At 39.8% G+C, this 20,545-nt stretch overlaps 1 protein-coding gene across 1 annotated transcript; it reads right to left on the bottom strand.

Annotated features, from left to right (window-relative positions):
• Positions 1-309: 309 nt before the first annotated feature.
• LOC110652208 (putative disease resistance protein At1g50180) lies at positions 310-3,698 on the bottom strand. The gene has a single exon (XM_021807765.2). The coding sequence runs from the start codon at positions 3,533-3,535 to the stop codon at positions 524-526; it is 3,012 nt and encodes a 1,003-aa protein (XP_021663457.2). The 5' UTR covers positions 3,536-3,698; the 3' UTR covers positions 310-523.
• Positions 3,699-20,545: the final 16,847 nt, after the last annotated feature.

Genomic DNA, 20,545 nt, shown 5'->3' with positions numbered 1-20,545 from the left:
CCTCTATTTCATGCGCAAATTGAAATAGAAGGAAAATGCTAGTGAAATCCTATCAAACACATATGTGGAGAGCTTTACATTGAAGTGTGCTCTGATAACATGTGAGAAAATGCATCGAGCCTAACATTACTTAAAAGCGAGCTAAAGAGAGAAGATTTGATTAAATTTAGCAGAGCAAGATTCGACTGCTGTAGTTCAGCATTACTCCAGTAGTTTCCCAATATACATTTATTTGTCTGCCAAAGTTTTCTGAAGATCATATATTGGACGTGTGATTTAACAACAAATTCTCCCACATCACACACTGAATTACCATCAAGAATTTGCAATATCTAAATTCATGAAGAAAAGGGAAAAATAAAATAAAATTACATAAATATCTGATGGATGTGATCAATTGTGTAACCGAAGAACAAAGCTTATCACATCCGAATGTAATAATGGTCAGTAGTCCTCCACCAAGTATTCTGGGTCCGCTACCAATTCATCAACCATGGCGACTGGTAGATTGTTGTGGAGAGTATCAGGCTGAGATGGAGGGTATGTGTCGCACCTTTTCAAAATCCTCTCCTTCCACTCCATTTATGACTCTAATCCTCTTCGCAAATGTTTCTGTCATGTTAACGACTTTCAATTCTTCGAGGTTAGTGACAAATTTTAATCCTTCAGGGATCATCTTCAATTCCCGCAGCTTTTCTAGGTGCAGAATCTTGAGACATGGCATTGCACCTTTCTCTATTTCCCATTCTTTTAATACTGTAAGAAATTCAAGTTTAAGAATCTCTAGTTGAGGAAACCCCTGTGCAGAGCAGAGCATTTTAGTTCCCTTATATGAATTCTCCTCCAAGTATAGAAACCTCAAATTAGGCAGCTTCTCCAGAAATATCATGGGATCTTGCATTAACCGAGAATTACTCAAAATTAACTTGGTGATGCTTGCTGGTAGATATCCCAAGTTGTGATTGAGCGACTCTGGATATTCTGGTATAATTCCATTCAACTCTAGCTTCGTTAAACATTGACAACGAGAAAGTGGCTCCAAGTTTGGAAATGAGCTTTGCTTTCCCTGTATGTTCAAAGAACGAAGACGACCTGTTGAAAAAATTGGAGATTTCATAACCCCATCAATTTCTTCCCTTCTCCTGAAATCGATTGCTAAATTTCGAAGATTAGTCAAATTCTGCATTGCATTTTTCCGAACAAGATTCTCACAGTGTGTCCACCTCAAGGTCTCCAGGTTTCTTAATGTATCCATCTGACAATGCCCCAGAATATTATGCAAGTCTATCAGTAAATGTCTCAAATCTTCTAGCGTCCACACTACATCAGGCAGTCTTCCTAATTGATTATCTCGTACATCAAGGGTGTATAAGCTCCTCAGCTTACCTATGGACATTGGCAATGATGTTTCCGAGGATAATTCAGTTTTTCGTAATCCAAGATACCTCAGATGAATCAGATCACCAATTTCATTTGGTAGATTTCCGATATAAACACCCTTAAGATTCAATACTCTGAGCATTCTGGAATCCTTGAAGATGAGATTTCTTTGATCAACAGTCAACCAATACCTTTGCTCTTCCAGGAAGTAGGAAACAGAACGAAGGCCCCGATTGCTTCCTTGCTGCAACGGTACAGAGCACTGTCCAGCAAATTCTGGGGATATTTCAGGATGTATAGCAATTCTTCGCGCCACAATATTCTTTCGGTAGTGCTCAAAAATCCCAAGAAAATTCTCCTCTCTAGCTTTCAGAATACACATGTCTCGCATCAGATCATGAACGCGACATGTTTTGATGCCTATTCCCGTGTGATCCCTTTGACTCACTTGAATCATGCACCTGCCCACAAGCTCTTCCAAATATTGCTCGCCTACATCTTCCATTGTTTCTTCTCCTTCTCTTTCCACTCGTGGCACAAAGCCTTCAGCAATCCACATCCGAATCAATACTCTCTTGTGAATCTCCCAATCTTCTGGAAATTGAGAAAAATAGAGAAAGAATGGTTTCAAATAGAAAGGCATATCGAGATAGCTCAAAGCTAATATGCCATACACTCCTCCATATTGATGATTTTGTTCCCACTTGACGAATTGTGCATTAATATTTCTGTGCACTGCCTCCCACTCCATCAATGTCTTCTTTGTTGCCAATAAACCTCCAAGTACAACAACTGCTAAAGGCAATCCTCCACATTTTTTCACCATTTCCCTTCCCAACTCCTCATGTCTTAGCGAGTAACCATGTTTGATGAGAATAGCTTTTGGGAATGCTTTCCTGCTGAGAAGTTCCCAGGCCTCATCATTTGTTAGAAGAGGCGGTTCCACTGGAAAGCTCCATGGATCGGCATAAGAAACAACTTCTTTGTTCCGAGTGGTCAATAAAACTTTGCTCCCTTCCTTGCCCTTTGAAGGAAAAGCATGTTTTAAACTATCCCAAGCTTCATTCTTCCAAATATCATCAAGAACCACCAAGTATCGCTTCCTCTTTAACACTTCAAAGAGTGTTTCAACTAGTTTTTCTTCTCTCATCCTTTCCAACATTGAATTAAACATGGGTTCTACTTTCATTTGTTTCATCATCGATCTAAACAATTGTTCTTCCTCTATCCTTTTCTCTTGTTTCAACATGGATTTGAACATCGATTCAGACAATTGTTCTTCTTTCATCCTTTTCTTTTGTTTGGACATCAATTTAGACAATTCTTGTTCTTCCATTCTATCCACTTCGTATTCCACCCTCTCCAACCTCGATTGAAGAAGCTTCTCCTCTTCCAGTTTTACCAACTCAAATTTATCCTGCTTAGATGCAACTTCCATCAGAATACCAACCAAAACATCCCTTGTGGAGAACTGCTGAGATAAGAAAGACCAAGAATGACAATCAAAATGCTGCCTCACATGAATGTCATTGTATATTTTCTTGGCGAGTGTGGTTTTACCTAGCCCTCCCATTCCCACCAAAGCAACAACTAGGCCTTGCTCTTCCATCATCAACAGTTGAGATTTAACATCTCTGATGGTTGCCTCCAAGCTGATAACATCATCTTCCTGATCATGTGGGTATGATCTTCTCAATCGCGTTTGCATTTCACTTCTAGATTTAGACCCCTCTCCTTCTGCATCAAGTTTGATGCCCAACTTCTGCGTATTAGCAGAGACACTCACAATCTTAGCTTGGATGGATTTGATCTGGGTTCCAATTTCATGGAGATTAGGAACCTTAGTGAACATGGAGGTAATCTTCTTGATGAGTCCACATACCCTTTTTCTTGAGCCTGTTTCAGCTCTGAGAAGAAGAAAGGTGTCGATGACATCCTCTGCTTCATATGCAATATCTCTGATTTCAGCTACCCAGTTGCGAACGCGTTCATCTTGATCTTGCTTGCTGTCTGCATCTTTCAAGAAGCATCTAATCCCCCTCAGTTCAGTCTGCAACTGCTGAACCTCATCTCGCACACCATGAAGTAAACTTGCTTCACGAACAAGTACATCAGCGATTCTTTCAATGGCAAAGGAAACCATAGCCTCAACCATTTTTCTTTTCCTTTCAGGGTCGAATTGCAATCAAAGAATCTCCAAGATGACTAGTTTGGGCACTGTTTTTTGCTGGGCATCATCCATCATGCTCGGAATTGATGCGCGGAGCAAAGATGTTGCCAGTTGTATGTGTCGGTCAGGGTATTTTTCAAATTATTTACAAATCTGTCAAGTATTAATATTGAAATTTTTTTTTAAATATATTAATTATTATTAAAAAAATATTTAAAATTAAATTTAATAGATTTTAATAATAAAAATATTAAAATAATAAAATATTTTTTAATAATATTTAAAATAATATTAATGCCAATGGAACACTACATTTACATCCAAGTCCAGCTTTTGCCTTAATGGAAGTTGCGCTGGCTCTTATTGAGATTCTCTTTACTTTCTTTTTCTTTTTTTATTTTTTATTATTGGCAAAAGAAAGCACTAAATCAAGGGAAAGAAAAAGAAAAGAAAAATCCTTGTAATTTGGTCTCAATGTGTAACAATCAACTTTAATTTAATAATATTAAATTTATTTTTAAGATTAACAAGATCTCAAGATTAAATTTTAATTATCTAACTTGGGTTATCTCTTATTTAAAAAAATCAAGTTTTAATTTAAATAAATTAAAAAAAATTAAGTGGATAATTTCATTAGCTCAATGCGTAAAAAAATTAAGTGGATCTCAAGATAATTTCATTAGCCCTAAAATAATTGAGGGGATGGTCTTGGTCTAGCATTATTCATCAGCTATGGAATGGATCACTACCATCAAGGAGACAAGGAATATTTAATGGGACCCCCTAATCTCTATGATATATGAGAAAAGTCAATTTACTTCTATGTTTTGATAGAGAGCTAAATAAATTCAAATTTAAGTTTTAAATTAAATAAATTTATATATTTTTTAATTAAGATTAAAGAAATTATCATCTAATAAATTTTTTTAAATTTTAAATATTAAAAGTTATTTATTATTTTAATTAAAAATAAAATTAACAAAAAATTGAAAAACATAATAAAAAAATTCATTACTTTTAACATTTTATTACTAAAAAGTCAGAAAAAAATAATATTAGTCTATTGACAACTATAAGTTATTAATAGAAATATAATTATAAATATAAATTGTTCATATATATAAAAAAAAATATAGTTGTCAACAAGAGTATTATATATTATTGATAAAAACTGTAAAATGGTTATTAATTAAAATTTTGAATATTTCAATTAATTTTGTTACGTTTTAAAGGTAACTGAACCAATGGTTTATTAACTAAAATTAAAGTGAATTGAATTTTTTTTATTAATTACTTGTAAATTTTTTTTACTAAACTAATGTGTAAATTTAAATATAAATTAATAAAACTAAAAAGATTAACAAAAACAGAAAAAATTTACAAAATGTGTGGACTTTTTTTTGCAACCATTTGGCCTTTCATACTTTTTCAAAGTTAAAACTTTGACACGGCTCATTTCCATCCAACTTTGATTTAATGGAAGTTGCGCTAGGCTGAGCAAAATTCTGCTCAAATTGAAAAATTGAATCGAATCGAGTTAATTTAGTTCAATCGGTTCGATTTTAAAATTAAATCAGTTCGATTCAATTTTATATTATAAAAATTTCAGTTATTTCGATTTGATTTGGTTTTAAATAGAAAAAAATCGATTAAACTGAATCGAACCGAATAATAATTTATATATTCAAATCGAATCAAATCGAACATAATCGATTTTTGAATTGATTTATTTTTATGAAAAATTTATGAATTATATTTAATTTTATATATATATATATATATATATATATATATATATATATATATATATATTATTTAATTTTATTGATTAATGGTTATTAGGTTCAAACTGTCACATCTTACCCCTCTGTAAGGCATAACATGATCCCGTAGAATACCTAATGAACTATCGAACTTCACCTACCAATAACTCATTAAGTACCCTACAAGGGATTTTAAAACAATTTTCTTATTTTTGATAAGTGGTGAGCATTTCTAATAAGTATTTAAAACATGTAATTAAGTTGAAAGCTAGTTGGAAATTTTGGCCTATTTTATTTTTCCGCAAATTTTATAAAAATTTTGACAGAGTTCTGTCTGTATTTTGAGAAAACAGTTCTTCAAATACCTGTAAAAAGCACTTCTAAAAATTTTTCTCAATCACTACTTCAATTTCACAATCAAACTCTATCAATTTCAACAATTTCACAATCATTTCAATCAATTTCTCAAGTTCAAAATTCAATACTCCTCAAAATACTAGCAATACATTTCATTCAAATTAAATAAAATAGTTCCACTCATATTTCATTTGAGACAAAACAATTTATATACATCCTTACAAAATTTACATCAAAAGAAATACAAACTAAACTTTATTACAAACTTCATACAAATTTTGTACAAACTGCTCAAGATCCATTTACATGTCCATACATTTATATGCAATACATACATCAAAAGAAATATTTACAATTAGGGTATAAATTATACCCGAAGACTTCAAGCTGAATGATCCTCAATCTTTAGCAGCTCAGTCTGCTGCTCCTCTAGTCTCTAAATCTACGACAGCAATAAAAGCTATCGCTGAGTACTAGGACTCAGTGTTGCACAACATACTAAAATTTGACTAAACATGAGCATTAAACACAAAACATGAATTATGAGATTTTAATGCAAACCAAGTTCATTTCGAAGTATCAAAACACATTTCATAAAACCCACAGTTAGATCATGCCATTCGAAACAAATAGAATCTCAATAGTCAGAGGCTAAAGAGAAATCACATCACAAGGCTAGCTAGCTCAAATATATGGATATCCATTCACATCCTCTTCTACTGGCACACCTCAACACTTCTCCAGAGAAGGAATCAAAATTCGAAACTAATTACCTCCACTAGTCGTGCTAGTGAAGTGTTCAAATATATGGTCATGACACTGTGGTTTGAAAACTTATCTTAACAATTTACTAAACATTGTCATTTCAAATATACACAATAACTTTCACAATTTAAATTAAACATCATAAGAATGCCATAATTCAATATTTCACATTATTCAAAACAGTATGCAAAAGATGATTATAAAAAGTATACGTTGTGCACAAACCTCAAACGAGTCGCCTGTTGGCCTTAACTCGACTCCTCGGGTTCTGTCCCAGTATCCTTTCCACTGAAACACACAATTTCACAGTGTTTCAGTACCATAACTTAGCATAAATCCAAAAATAAATTTAACTTCACTTTTACCTAGCTCTAACGTGCTAAATTCGACGTTCTTGAAATTTTGTGTTTCGGGTTACTATTCACTGCACTATTCAAGTCAAATTATTGACTTTCTAAGTCTTAATAGGTATGGGAATTCCAACTTTACACACATACCACATTTTGGTCACCAAACTTGCTGGTTTTGGTCATTTTCTCAAAACTTAGGTCTTTTAGGCAAAATTGCCAAATTTTCAGTTTTTGTGTCCTTAATTGTACTGTTTCATTGGTCAGTTTACTATTGGAATTTGACAAAACTTTCTTCATAGAAAATGTTTCTTATTGTCTTAAGTTTATTCTCCTTTTTGAATCACCCCAATTGGAGTTTTGTAGCTCAAGTTATAAGCAAATTACGTTTACTGTTCATGCTGCAGAATTTGATTCTGCAGATTTATTGCTCTAACTTTATTCAGTAATTTGATCAAGTTAAGTTCATAATTTGGTCTAATTCTCTTCATATGAAATGTTCTACTATGTCTTAGGTTTCCATTGGTTCAAGAATCTCCTAAATCGGAGTTTTCTAGAGAGAGTTATAGCTATTGAAACTTTACTATTCAAATGGAAAATCTGCAGTCTGCAGATTCAGGTCACCAACTTTGCTCAGTAATTTGATTAGGTTAATGGCATAATTTGGGTTGGTGTTCTTCATGAAAGTTTTAGGTATATATTTCATCTAACCACTGGTAAAATTTCAGGTCATTTTGACTTGTCTAACTCGAGTTATGACCAAATGAACAAACACTGTTCATTTGGTCAGTTTGTGCAGTGACAGCCTGCGATTTCTCAACTTCGGTTACTTTGTTCACTAGGTTTTAGTCACTTTTTGGGCAGGCTTCCTAAATGAAAATTGTGTCATTTAGTGCCTATTTTCATCCCCAATTGGTCCTGTATCCATTGGACTTGTAAAATTCCATTTTTGGTCCCTCAAAGTTGACTTTTGGTCATGGTGCATACCCAATCCGAATTTGACTTTGATTCAAACACTTCTAACACACTTAATTAGGTCACAAATGATCATTTCTTTCCTTAAACTATGTCAAAGACATCATTTAGCACTTCTTCACATTTTTGGTCTCTAAACCCTAAGTATCCAAACCCTAACCACACTAAATTGTTGCATTTGATTGATTCCATGCATACATACATGTTTCTTCATCTCAAACAAGCTCACATATGTATTTAAATCTATCAAACCATGCAAATATACCCCCATACACATGCTGGCCGAATTTCACTCATGGTTGTCGCAATAGGATTTGCGGTCGCCCGGACGATCACTCACCGAAGTGGGAAAGAGTGAGGAGTCGCCACCTTAGTTTTGAGGGAAACTAAAGAAAACCATTTGAGAAGTTAAATTAAAAATGAAACCACTTTAAAACAGAGATTCTAAGTTCGGGGTCCGTAAACGGGTGGGGAAGGTGTTAGGCACCCCACCTCGTCCCTTAATAAGGGTAAGTAGATTTAATTCTGCGTCCTTTACAAATTAGTTAGAAGGGCTTAGGCGGCAATGTTAATCCTCTTGGTAGAAGGAATGTTTGATTTTTCACTAAATTTGGATCACTCAGATACATAAGTAAATGAGACAACCTTAGTGAACGGGTGTGAGAATCGGATAAGAACTCTCCTCCGATCTTTTTTAAGTTGTTCATTAAAATTTTGAGGGGAGACCGGATAAGAACCCTCCTCCGGTCTCTTTTAAGTTATTTATTTGAAGTTTTGAGGGGAGACCGGATAAGGACCCTCCTCCGATCTCCTTTTTATAGTTATTAGAATTTTAAGTTGAGACCGGATAAGAACTCTCCTCCGATCTCTTTTAAGTTATTTAGGTCTCGAGTTGGGACCTGATAATAACTCTACTCCGATCCCTATTTAATAGTTAGCAAAATTTTGAGTTAATAGCGGATAAGAACTCTCCTCCGACCTCTTTTAAGTTAACAGGAGCCTGAAAAGACTTTTCTGATCTCCTGAATTTTGATGTCCTAAGAACCTAAAGTTAAAGATCCTGGCGTTCAAAGATGTCAGGGATAAGGCTTCTCGATACCTTTTGGCTAGACGGGGAAAACTAGACTTGATTTACCGACCTTCCAGATATTCATTTTTACCAATATCTGTTAATGACCGATCTATTCTATTTCGTTTACTTTGGTTTTGTCTCACTTTGTGGCCTCTTTGCTGATCTGCCATTTATGTCAGCCTAATAGTTTGGCTATTTTCCTGACGTGTTATTCATTTATTACCTAAAAATAGACCTCTAATTCGCATTTGCCTACGTTTACACAAACATTTACATACTGGGAGTTAGAAAACTTGCTTTCAGAAATGATGAAGATTAATAAAAATAAACTGATCACTAAAGAAATGATTTAGGAGTGTCATTCTTTGGGGATCGTTCGTGCAAAAAGTAAACTTGAAGAAAATCGCAGATGTAAGAAAACAAGGAAAATGCGGAAAATAAACGTGGACACTTAATAAAACAGTAGCATGAACTCCTACAATAACACCTTTTGAGGTTCTCTAGTGCAAAATAATCTTTGAAGGAAGTTGCAGATGTATAAAGAACAAAGGAAGTGTGGAAAATAAACGTAAACAACAGTATGAGCTCTTACCTGTGAGGAGCCAAATATATTGAAATAACTATGAGATGGTAAATAGTGATGAAGATGGCGGATTGATCGGCTGAGAGTTGATGTCGATAATGAACAAACTGGAAATATGGAGTTCCAGATTCAAAACCTTTTCCAAGAAAACACTCCGAAAACTAGTTTCAAAAGTCTTTTAATCACTACAAAGCAGAGTAACAAACTGAATGAAGTTTCAGAGTTCCTCCACGATAATAGCAGCCTCTTGTCTATATTTTCCGTTCGTTTGTTTCGTCCCTTGAACAGTTTTTCATGCAGGTATTTATAGGAATCGGGTGCTCTCCATGAAGGGTCAGGATTCATTTTGAGGGAGATGGAGGGTCAAGATTTTGAAGTACATGATCGGATGTTTAGGAATTAAAGAGAATCAAAACGAATGGCTGAGATCGCTTCTCAAAATATTTGTCCTTTTCCTCTTTTAATCCGACGGTCTTGAATCCTCTTGTCCGAATGATCCGAGGGTGAGTGAAAAACGCTGGTATTGTCGTCTTCTCTTTTGATCCAAGGGTTCGGATTCATCCTTACAAGTGAGATCAACGGTGGAGATTGGGATGTCTGGGATGTCATGACATACCACGGCACTGTCGGACGTGCGGGCGATTCTTAGGCGTGCGGTGGAGATCTCGTCTGCCACGCTTTAACTACCTCGGCTCTGATTCTGACGACGGTTATTGGGATTTGTCTTATTCTTTTTGTCTTCCGATCCCTCCCCTAGCTCCTATTCCGATCTCTCATACTGATCTCCTATCTCCCGATCTCTATTATCCCTTAACCAGTCTGGATTCGGTCCAAGCATTAATTGCATCTCGATTCTCGAAGCGCCCGCTTCGTTTTCCGCTCAGCAATAAATGCTCATTTTCCCCTATATATACTCCTGTTGACAGAGACATTTCTTCATCTGATTTTTCTCTCTTCCTTTCTTGCTTTCCTTGTTCTAGCTGCTCCGGCGGTCGCTCAGGCCATGATTGTGGTTTTGATCTTTTTCCGATGAACTTCTTTACTCACCGATTGAAAATTTACGATCCCGGTGATCGAATGACCTTAACTGACGAAGGTGAGAGGACTGGATTTGACCGATCTATATTGCTGACCTTGGTTGTACCGATCTCCAGTCGCTCAACTGAGTTCATTCGGTTTCTCATCACATTGGGTGTTCCGACAGCGGGTCGGTTTCAAGTGGTAACATCGGTGACGATGTCTCTCATCTTCATGAGAGTCATAGTCACCCCTTCTGAGCTGCACATCGGTCTGATGTCAACAGCCGGTCTCCTGGTCAAACACGTCTTTTGATTCAGCCACGAGACTTGGCTTTGACATAGGCCTTTTAGATAGGATGTTCCACCGGTCTCTAGAGATCGCCCAAATGATGTAATCCTAAAATGTAATCAGATCTCTAGAGATCGCCCAAATGATGTAGTTAGACCTCCATTGTCATCCGATCCCTAGAGATCGCCCAAATGGTATATTTTGTTTTCAATGCAATTCGATCTCTAGAGATCACAGAAATGATGTGATCCAATGTTAATGTAATCCGATCTCTAGAGATCGCCCAAATGATGTAATCCGATCTTTTTGCAAATAAAGACTTTATTTTGCAGTTATCATCTTATTATTTTTGCATTGATTATTTTCCGATCTCTAATGTGGTTATCCGATCGGTTTACGATCCGAACGACACCTAATCGATCCTTTATTCAAAATATCTAACTTATTATGCCGATCTCCAATTAACCGATCTCGTAACATTCGGATATTTGAGAGAAGTGTCGAAACATTTGTCGAGTCTCACCAATCGATGCGCCTAGAACCTCGCGAGCATTAAATGCTCGGACTAGTATAAATAGGGAGGGTTAGCGGTTGTTCTCTCATTCCATTTTCAATCCCTGCTCACAACTTCAAGTTCTCTCATTTTCTCCGGTTTCTCGACCGTCGGACTCCGGTAAGGGCTTTAATCCTCTTTTTAGTTTAAGTTCTTTGTTTTTTCTTGAAAATGAGCGGTGCCGAAGGTCAGAGAGCGGCGAGCCCTCCTTCCATTCAGTTCTCATGGTCATCGTCTGATGAAGAAGAGGCGGTCGGGCCAAGCACGCAACCTGAACCCCCTAGGGTCTCTGCTCCAGGTCGGGGTCGGGTCATACCATCAAGGCTTGCACCACCTTCAAGGAGAGAGACCCTTCCTATAGACGAGCTTCCATCGGTTCTTCGGGAATCCGATCTGCAATCGTTTGTTCAAGAATACAACATTTGTCCTGATTCATATGAACTGATCAAGTGCCATGGCGATGTTCGTGTCGATCACTCCTTTGAAGAGAACGACATAGTCATGGTGTATGAGGAACAGTTAAAGGCCGGTCTTCGATTCCCCCTGGATGACTTCTATAAGGAGGTCCTAAAACTTCACCGGGCGAGCATCGTTCAGATCCACCCTAACTCATGGCGGATTTTAGTAGCCTTAGGGCCTATGCCGAGCTAAAGGGAATCAGACCTACGGCTAAGGTGTTCGCCGAGTTGCACCGGCTATCTCGCCGAAAGGACGATGACCACTGGTTCTTTCAGGCGAAGCCTCGTTGCGGGCTCTTTTCCGATCTGCCCTCGTCTCTTAAGAATTGGAAGAATCGTTTCTTCATTGTGAGGAGCAAAGATCCGAGCCATTTTGAGGACTTCCCCATTTGGTGGTACGTGGACCTTTGCTTCCGAATCACATCACCCTGAGCCAAGATGAAAGCCTAATAGTGATGGATTTGAAGAGTGAGGCTGCTACTAAAAAGTATTCTTGTTTGGATGCGGTGACTGCCGAGCTACACCATTGGACTGTTCAGCTGCTCACTGGCCAAGACCGCGAACTTCCGCTCTCTAACCTTGGCATCGGTATTTTCTATATCTCAATTCTCACGACCTTAGCGATCTCACTAACCTTTTCTTTGTGCAGGTATGGCGGGTGGCGATGGCTTTAGGAAACGGAAGAAGGAGAGAGATCTCGGAAGATAAAGGAGATCAAGCGTTGAACGACTTCAAACACCGGTCACGAACCCGGGAGATACAAAGAGACCCACCTCAACCTTGGTCGCCGACCACTGAAGCTACCCGATCTCCTCCTAGATCGGAGGAGCAACCTCCGACTCTTGCAGTTGTTCCAAGCAGGGAAGGGGGGCCTACTCAAGCTTCTGGGAGGACCTCTTCTCGGGCGCTCAAATCTTGATCGGCTTGAGGAATAACCTGATCGAGGAGAACTCGATTTCGCCAAAGTCACGGGTCTACCATCTTCTTTTCGGAGGATCGGGACAGCTATCCCGAGAATGGTCTCGGCGACATATTGACTCGGACCATGAGCTTAAACGTGGAGTGTCTAGTGAACGCACCATGATCCGGAAAGGATTCGGCGCACAGGTAAGGAGATCGGGAAGAAGAATCAGGAGGTGGATTCCCTCCGATCCCAACTCTCATCCGCTCGGGATTATATATCTCAAGTCGAGGGACGGGCAAAGCTCCATGAAGACCGGTTGGCCGAACAGAATCGTGTTTTGGATGAGAGGGACCGTGCTCTTAAGGAAGTCCAGGTGCTTCACGCCAACGACGCTCAGTCGCTCAACTTATAGAGGAACTCGAGGCGAAGGATAAGGAGCTTAAGGAGAAAGATAAGGAGCTTAAGGAGAGGGATGAAGAGATGGTGACGGGAATAGCCGAGGCCTATGTGAAGGCTCACAAGGATCTCATGGCCGCACTCCAGAAGCGTTACCCAGAAGAAGACTTCTCTTGGATGGCAGACGTGGCTCCTGAGGACAATGATGAAGACAGTGAGGATGAAGCCGAAGGTGAGGGAGAGAGGGAGAGTGATCCAAATGTAGATCAGGCTGGGGGTGATCCCCCAGCCGAATAACTTGTACAAATTATGACATGAAATGGAATGCCTTTTGTTCAATGAATGATTGTGATCGGAAAATTTTAAACCATTATTTGTCTGAGTATTTGATTGTATGAGCACAGCAAAACAAAAACTAAATGTGATTATTAATCTAAGTATGAGAGATCGGAAAGCACTTTAAACATGAGATTGGTAGGGAGAAATGCTTTGACGGAACTTGACTGAAAATTTAACTCGAACACTTAAGATCGGAATCGAACCAAAACTTTAGCTCTTAAACTTTCGGAAAGGAGGTCGGCAATAAAACTGGTAGGAAAAGATCTAGTGCCAGTTCATTCATTTATCAACAGAGATCAGGAATATTCTTGATAGTCCGAATCCGACATCGGGTTTGAGAGGTCGGTAAAATGATTTTGAGAGATCGCGAGGCTTTAATGAATGTGAGGACTTAGCATTGATTCAATTCTGTGAGGAGAGATCGGAAATGTGACCGCCTATCAAAGAGGGACTGAAACGTGATTAGTTGTTCAAAAAGAATTTTTATTGATTCTAGGGATCGGCCAAAATATGCTGTCGACAGCTGCCCCTCTTTACATAATTTCAATTAAAGGAAAAATTTCCGTATAGGAATTATGTAAAGATTCCGACTCATATTTTGGACGATTAGGTATTTGAAATTAGGGAACTAAAGCACACCTAAGTTAATGACCTAGAAAATTAAAATCAACTTGGATCTAGAAACCAGAGGTTGATAACAGGAATGTAAATTGCATGACATTAAAATCAACTTGGATCAAGGATCCAGAGGTTGATGGTGGAATTGCAGGAAATTAAAATCAACTTGGATCAAGGAACCAGAGGTTGATAGCAGAAATTTAAATTGCAGGAAATTAAAATCAACTTAGATCAAGGAACCAGAGGTTGATGGTAGAAATTTAAATTGCAGGAAATTAAAATCAACTTAGATCAAGGAACCAGAGGTTGATGGTGGAATTGCAGGAAATTAAAATCAACTTGGATCAAGGATCCAAAGGTTGATGGTGGAATTGCAGGAAATTAAAATCAACTTGGATCAAGGATCCAGAGGTTGATCACAGAAATTTAAATTGCAGGAAATTAAAATCAACTTGGATCAAGGAACCAGAGGTTGATGGTGGAATTGCAGGAAATTAAAATCAACTTGGATCAAGGATCCAAAGGTTGATGGTGGAATTGCAGGAAATTAAAATCAACTTGGATCAAGGATCCAGAGGTTGATCACAGAAATTTAAATTGCAGGAAATTAAAATCAACTTAGATCAAGGAACCAGAGGTTGATGGCAGAAATTTAAATTGCAGGAAATCAAAATCAACTTACAAGGCGAGTCTAACCCTGACACATGAAGTTCTTTCCCTGAAGAAGTGTACTTAACAAGATAACGAAGGCGGATGATTAATGGAGGAGGAGTTGCAAGACCTGACCTATGATCTCATTCTTTCGGATGCCCCTTTTTCATTCCCGAATTTATTCTTACTCTTCGGATCGCGCCCTTGGAGGTTTTCACTTTCTCTTCGTCCATTCGACTGTGCGCCCTTTCGGGTTTTCACCTCTAGAAGTTTTTTTTTTTTTTTTTTTTTTTTTTGAAGGCTATTTCCTGCAAATCTCATAATAAAGTACGTGAGGTTATCAATTTTCAAATTCAAATCTTATGGCAAAAATTTTAACTAATTAATAGCGCATTAAACAAAGAGAAAGGATCGCATGGGGAAAATAACAACAGAAGGAATGAAGTATAACTTTATTAGAAAGAATAGACTTTCAAAGGAGAGGAAAAGGTACAAGATAGATCTCACATATTCCTTATGGTTAGTTTTGAAGTCTTTTAACTGCCATTATTTCGAGTTCTCCGGAGTCTCATGCCTTAACGGTCTCTTCTCTATTCGCGGTTTCATACCCTCTTCCTTATTTCTCCACTTTGGTTCTTGGGACGCCCTTTTGGTTTTTAACCCCGCTAAGGTTTTTTTTTTTTTTTTTTTTTTTTTTTTTGTATGCCCTTTCGGGTTTTCACCCTTTCCCCTTTTTATGCATAGTATCTCTTGACAGTGTCGGCATTGACTGGTCTCGGGAATTCTTCACCGTCTATGTGGGTCAAGATCAAGGCTCCTCCGGAAAATGTCTTTTTAACCACATAGGGTCCCTCATAGGTTGGTGACCACTTGCCCCGGGGGTCGTTTTGGTTCAGCAGCACTTTCTTCAGTACTAGGTCCCCGGGTTGGAATTCACGTGTGCGTACATTTTTATCAAATGCCCTAGCCATTCTTCTCTGGTATAATTGTCCGTGACATGCTGCGGTTAACCTCTTCTCATCCAGCAAGTTTAGCTGATCCAACCTTGACTGGATCCATTCTGACTCATCGATCCCTGATTCCTTCAGAATCCTTAGGGACGGGATTTCAACCTCAATAGGCATCTGACTTCCATCCGTAGACCGGTGAGTATGGAGTTGCCCGGTCGAGGTTCTTACTAAGTCGGTATGCGTGAAGAGCGTAGGGAAGCATATCATGCCAATCCCTATATGTGACCGTCATTTTCCGGATTATTCTCTTGAGGTTTTTGTTTGCAGCTTCCACCGCTCCATTCATCTGGGGACGGTATGGGGAGGAATTGAGGTGTCGGATTTTGTATTGGTCACATAATTCCTGAATCTTCGGACCATTCAAGTTCTTGGCATTATCAGTGACAATTTCATTCGGTAGACCATACCGGCAGATGATATTGTTTTTGAAGAATTTGAGAAACGTGTTCTGCGTGATGTGAGCATAGGATGTCGCCTCGACCCACTTGGAGAAATAGTCGATGGCTACAAGGATGAATCTGTGCCCATTGGATGCCTTGGGATTGATGGGACCAATCACATCTATGCCCCACATTGCAAAAGGCCACGGTGAGACGAGATTGAGCGACTTGTGAGGTGGCACGTTTATCGGATCTGCGTCGTCGACACTTGTGGCACTTCGGAAATACTCGATGCAATCCTTTTCCATTGTGGTCCAAAATACCCACGTCGCATGATTTGCTTCGCCATCATGTGACCATTGGCGTGAGTGGCACAATTTCCCTCATGAGTTTCAAAGAGGATTCTCTTTGCTTCTTTTGCATCTACGCATCTCGCATGGTCGCCGTTGGAGCTTCTTACGTATAGGGTTTCTCCTTTGGGAAAGTACCTAATGCTAACCTCGAATCATCTTCTTTTCATTTTTGCTTGCCCTCAAGGGAATTCTGCAGTTCTCTGATGGACCAGGATGTCATGATACCAAGGCTTTCCGTCGGGCTCTTCTTCAATCATGAAGCAATAGGCTGGCTCGTCCCTTACCTTAATCTTCAACGTCTGAAACGTCTGCCCTTCTTCGATTTGAGCCATAACAGCTAGAGTAGCTAAGGCATCGACAAATTGATTCTTGTCTCTACTCGGTGAGTGAAAGAGATTTCTTGAATTTCTTGATCAACTCCGATGAAGTACTTCTGATATGGGATCAACTTGTGAGCCTTAGTTTGCCATTCTCCCTTGACTTGATAGATTATCAGAGCCGAGTCTCCGTACACCTCCAACTTTCTGATTTTCATTTCTATAGCGGCATGTAGACCCATAACACAAGCTTCATACTCTGCGACATTGTTGGTACAGTCAAACCCCAATTTAGCGGCTATCGGGAAATGTTTTCCGTCAGGATACTAATGCGACTCAGATTCCATTTCTGATAAATTGCTCCATCAAAATACATTTCCCATACATCGGTTGGCTCGTCTTCTTTGCAGTCTACCTCATTAATATGTTCATCGTGAACTCGAAATTGAGCTTCATAATCTGGATAGGGTTTTTTTACGCTAGGAGGTCGCAATCACGCTACCTTTCACCGCTTTTCGGGTCATGTAGACTATGTCGTATTGGGAGAGTATAACCTGCCACTTGGCTATCCTTCCCGGCACGAATGGGCTTTCAAATACGTATCTGATAGGATCCATCCTGGAGATAAGCCATGTCTTGTGATTCAACATGTAGTGCTTAAGGCGATTTGCCGTCGTGCTAACGCGACAAGTCTTTTCTAAGAAAGAGTACCTTGACTCACACTCATTGAGCTTCTTGCTCAGGTAATAAATGGCCCTCTCTTTTCGGCCGGTATCATCATGTTGTCCCAAAACACACCCCATAGAATTCTGTTGGACTGCCAGGTACAGGATCAAAGGCACACGCCACAAAGGGACCAATACTGGTGGATTTGACAAATACTGCTTGATTGTCTCGAAAGCCTTTTGACAATCCGAATCCCATTGGGTAGGGTTGTTCTTCCGGAGTAATCTGAAAATAGGCTCGGCTTTGGCAGTGAGATTAGAAATAAACCTCGAAATGTAGTTCAGCTTTCCCAGAAAACTGCGCACCTCCCTTTCTGTTTTTGGGGACGGCATTTCTTGAATAGCTCGAACTTTGTCTGGATCCACTTCTATCCCTTTCTCGCTTACTATGAATCCCAACAGTTTTCCCGATCTAGCTCCGAATATGCACTTAGCAGGGTTCAGCTTCAACTGATATTTCCTGAGCCTTTCAAACACCCTCCTTATCACCTGAACGTGGCTCTCCTCTCCCCGGGATTTGATGATCATATCATCCACATACACCTCCACTTCTTTATGCATCATATCGTGGAATAATGTGACCATTGCGCGCTGGTAAGTAGCCCCGGCATTCTTCAACCCGAATGGCATGACCCGATAGCAGAATACCCCCCATTGGGTGATAAAAGCAGTTTTATCCTTGTCTTCCTCGTCCATTGGGATCTGATTGTACCCTGATGCCCCATCAATACACGAACATCTGCCCAAACCCGCGGCATTGTCAACTAGCACATCAATGTGGGGGAGAGGGAAATCGTCTTTCAAACTAGCTTTATTAAGATCCCGGTAGTCAACGCACACCCTGACTCTCCCGTCTTTCTTCATCACCGGGACGACGTTAGCCACCCATTGGGGATATTTGACCACTTCTAAGAACCCGGCGTCATACTGTTTCTTGACTTCGTCCCGAACCTTAAGCAGTGTGTCGGGATTCATTCTCCTTAACTTTTGTTTTACCGGGATTGTCCCCGGGATCAAGGGAATTTTGTGCGTTACTATCTGAGGGTCCAAACCGACCATGTCATCATAGCTCCAAGAGAACACATCGAGAAATTCTTTAAGCAGACCGATCATATCTCCCAATTCCTCACTCTCCACTACCTTAAGTTCCCTTTTTACTTCTTCCGTGCCTAAGTTTATTGTGCGCGTTTCGTCTTCACAAGGCACGAGGGAGGGTTCATCTTTTTCATTGCTTTCTTCTGTAAGGTCTTCCTCAGAATTACTTGAAGTAATGGCAGTTATGGGGATTTCAAAATTAACCAGAGGAATTTCTGAGTCTATTGGATTATTAGGTGTTAATTGATGAATGGTCCTGAATGAATAAAGAATAGAACATGTTATAAGGATGGAATTAAAAAGGAAAGAGAGTATTGGATTTAAAATGCGCTATCAATTCATTAATATTAATGCCATAAGAAAAGGTCCATTTCTGATTATTACACTTGTCACCATGGACAAAATGATCAAGTGTAGATAACCAGAGGTACTTTACTCGAAATTGAGTACAGGATATCCTCCGTTGTCCGGTTGTCAAGCTCTGCTCCTCACCATGGGTGAAATTAGGGCCTCATACAAGGAATCGGTTGGATGACATCTATGGATGGATCATCGGTGATTCTTCCGTACTTGCGGATGTTGAATTACCGGTTTGGTGAATATTTCCGTGATTCTCGGACTACTTTCACCTTTCCCATCTTACGGTCAAATCTCCGATCCGAAGCATTTTCCTCATCGAATCGCCCATCCACGAGGCATCCTCCTCATACCCCAAACCACAACGGCCTATCTTACGAATGGCGGTATAGGCTCGACAATCCCTTGTAATGTGGCGCCTAGGCCTTTACCCTCTTCATACCGCTTCTTGACATTACTTTGGCCACCATAGCCATGGCCCCCTCCTTCCCAGTATCTTGCAATTCAAGGGCCTGGAAAGAACTTTCCAATGACTCCTCGGCTGCTTCCACATAAGGGAGTGATTGCGGCTTGGTGACCAGTATGGCCTCTTCGCCCCTTACTGTGATGATTTTGCCGTCCTTAATGTATTTGACCTTCTGGTGCAAAGTCGAAGGAACAGCATTCGCAGAATGGATCCACGGCCTCCCCAACAACATAGTGTAAGCCGGCTCAATGTTCATCACTTGAAACGTGATATTGAAAGTACATGCAGGCACGGATTGGCAAGTCAATGTCCCCCAGCACCTCTCTCCTTGTTCCGTCAAAAGCTCTCACCACCATAGCACTTTGACGTATGTCTGATTGGTCAACTGGCAATCTAGCCAAGGTAGCGCTAGGCAGTACATTGAGGGCTGATCCGTTATCGATGAGGACCTTGGCCACTATACAGCCTTTACATTTCACCGTTACATGCAGAGCTTTATTGTGCCCTAAGCCTGCGGGATCTACCTCTTCTTCAGAAAAGGCTACAGAGCTGGATGCCTGGATTTGTCCTACTATTTTCTCAAACTGCCCCGGAGTAATGTCGGGGTTCACAAAGGCTTGATCCAGGATTCTTTGTAAGGCTTGTCGGTGGACTTCCGAGCTCAGGATCAATGATAACAGTGATATTCGGGCGGGGGTTTTCCTCAACTGCTCCACTACGTCATACTCGCTCTGTTTCATTATTTGGAGCAGCAGCTCCTCCTCTTCTCTATGCTCAACAGGCTCTGCTTCCCCTGCTTTCTCAACCTCCTCTTCCGTGTTTTTTGACGACTCTCCCATTTTTACTTTCCCTTTCCTCTTCTCTCTTTCTTCGTTCCCGTAACACCTTCCACTTCGAGTTATAAACTCGACTTCTTGTTCATGTGGAGAGGATATTGTTGAAATAACGGGACGAGAACTGGTTTGGGGAGTGATGTTCTTTGGTAGGTCCATCATAAGTCATCTGAAATGCTCGTGAGGAGCAAAACATGGTTTTGGTGGTGCCGGAGGCGAGGCCAGGCTAGGAGCGGATGTGCTGCTTGACGCTCCCTGAGTAAAAACTTGGAAATTATAGTTCCAAGGGACAGCATGAGTGTTGGTGATGGGGAGCTGAGGTGGAGTTCGGATAACCGTTACCGGCGGTGAGGCTACCGGGGGTGAGAAG

This window comes from Hevea brasiliensis, chromosome 8 (assembly GCF_030052815.1).
Source record: "Hevea brasiliensis isolate MT/VB/25A 57/8 chromosome 8, ASM3005281v1, whole genome shotgun sequence".
NCBI lineage: Eukaryota > Viridiplantae > Streptophyta > Magnoliopsida > Malpighiales > Euphorbiaceae > Hevea > Hevea brasiliensis.
Note: the sequence above shows the minus strand (reverse complement) of the source record. Positions and strands in the feature narration are given on the sequence as shown.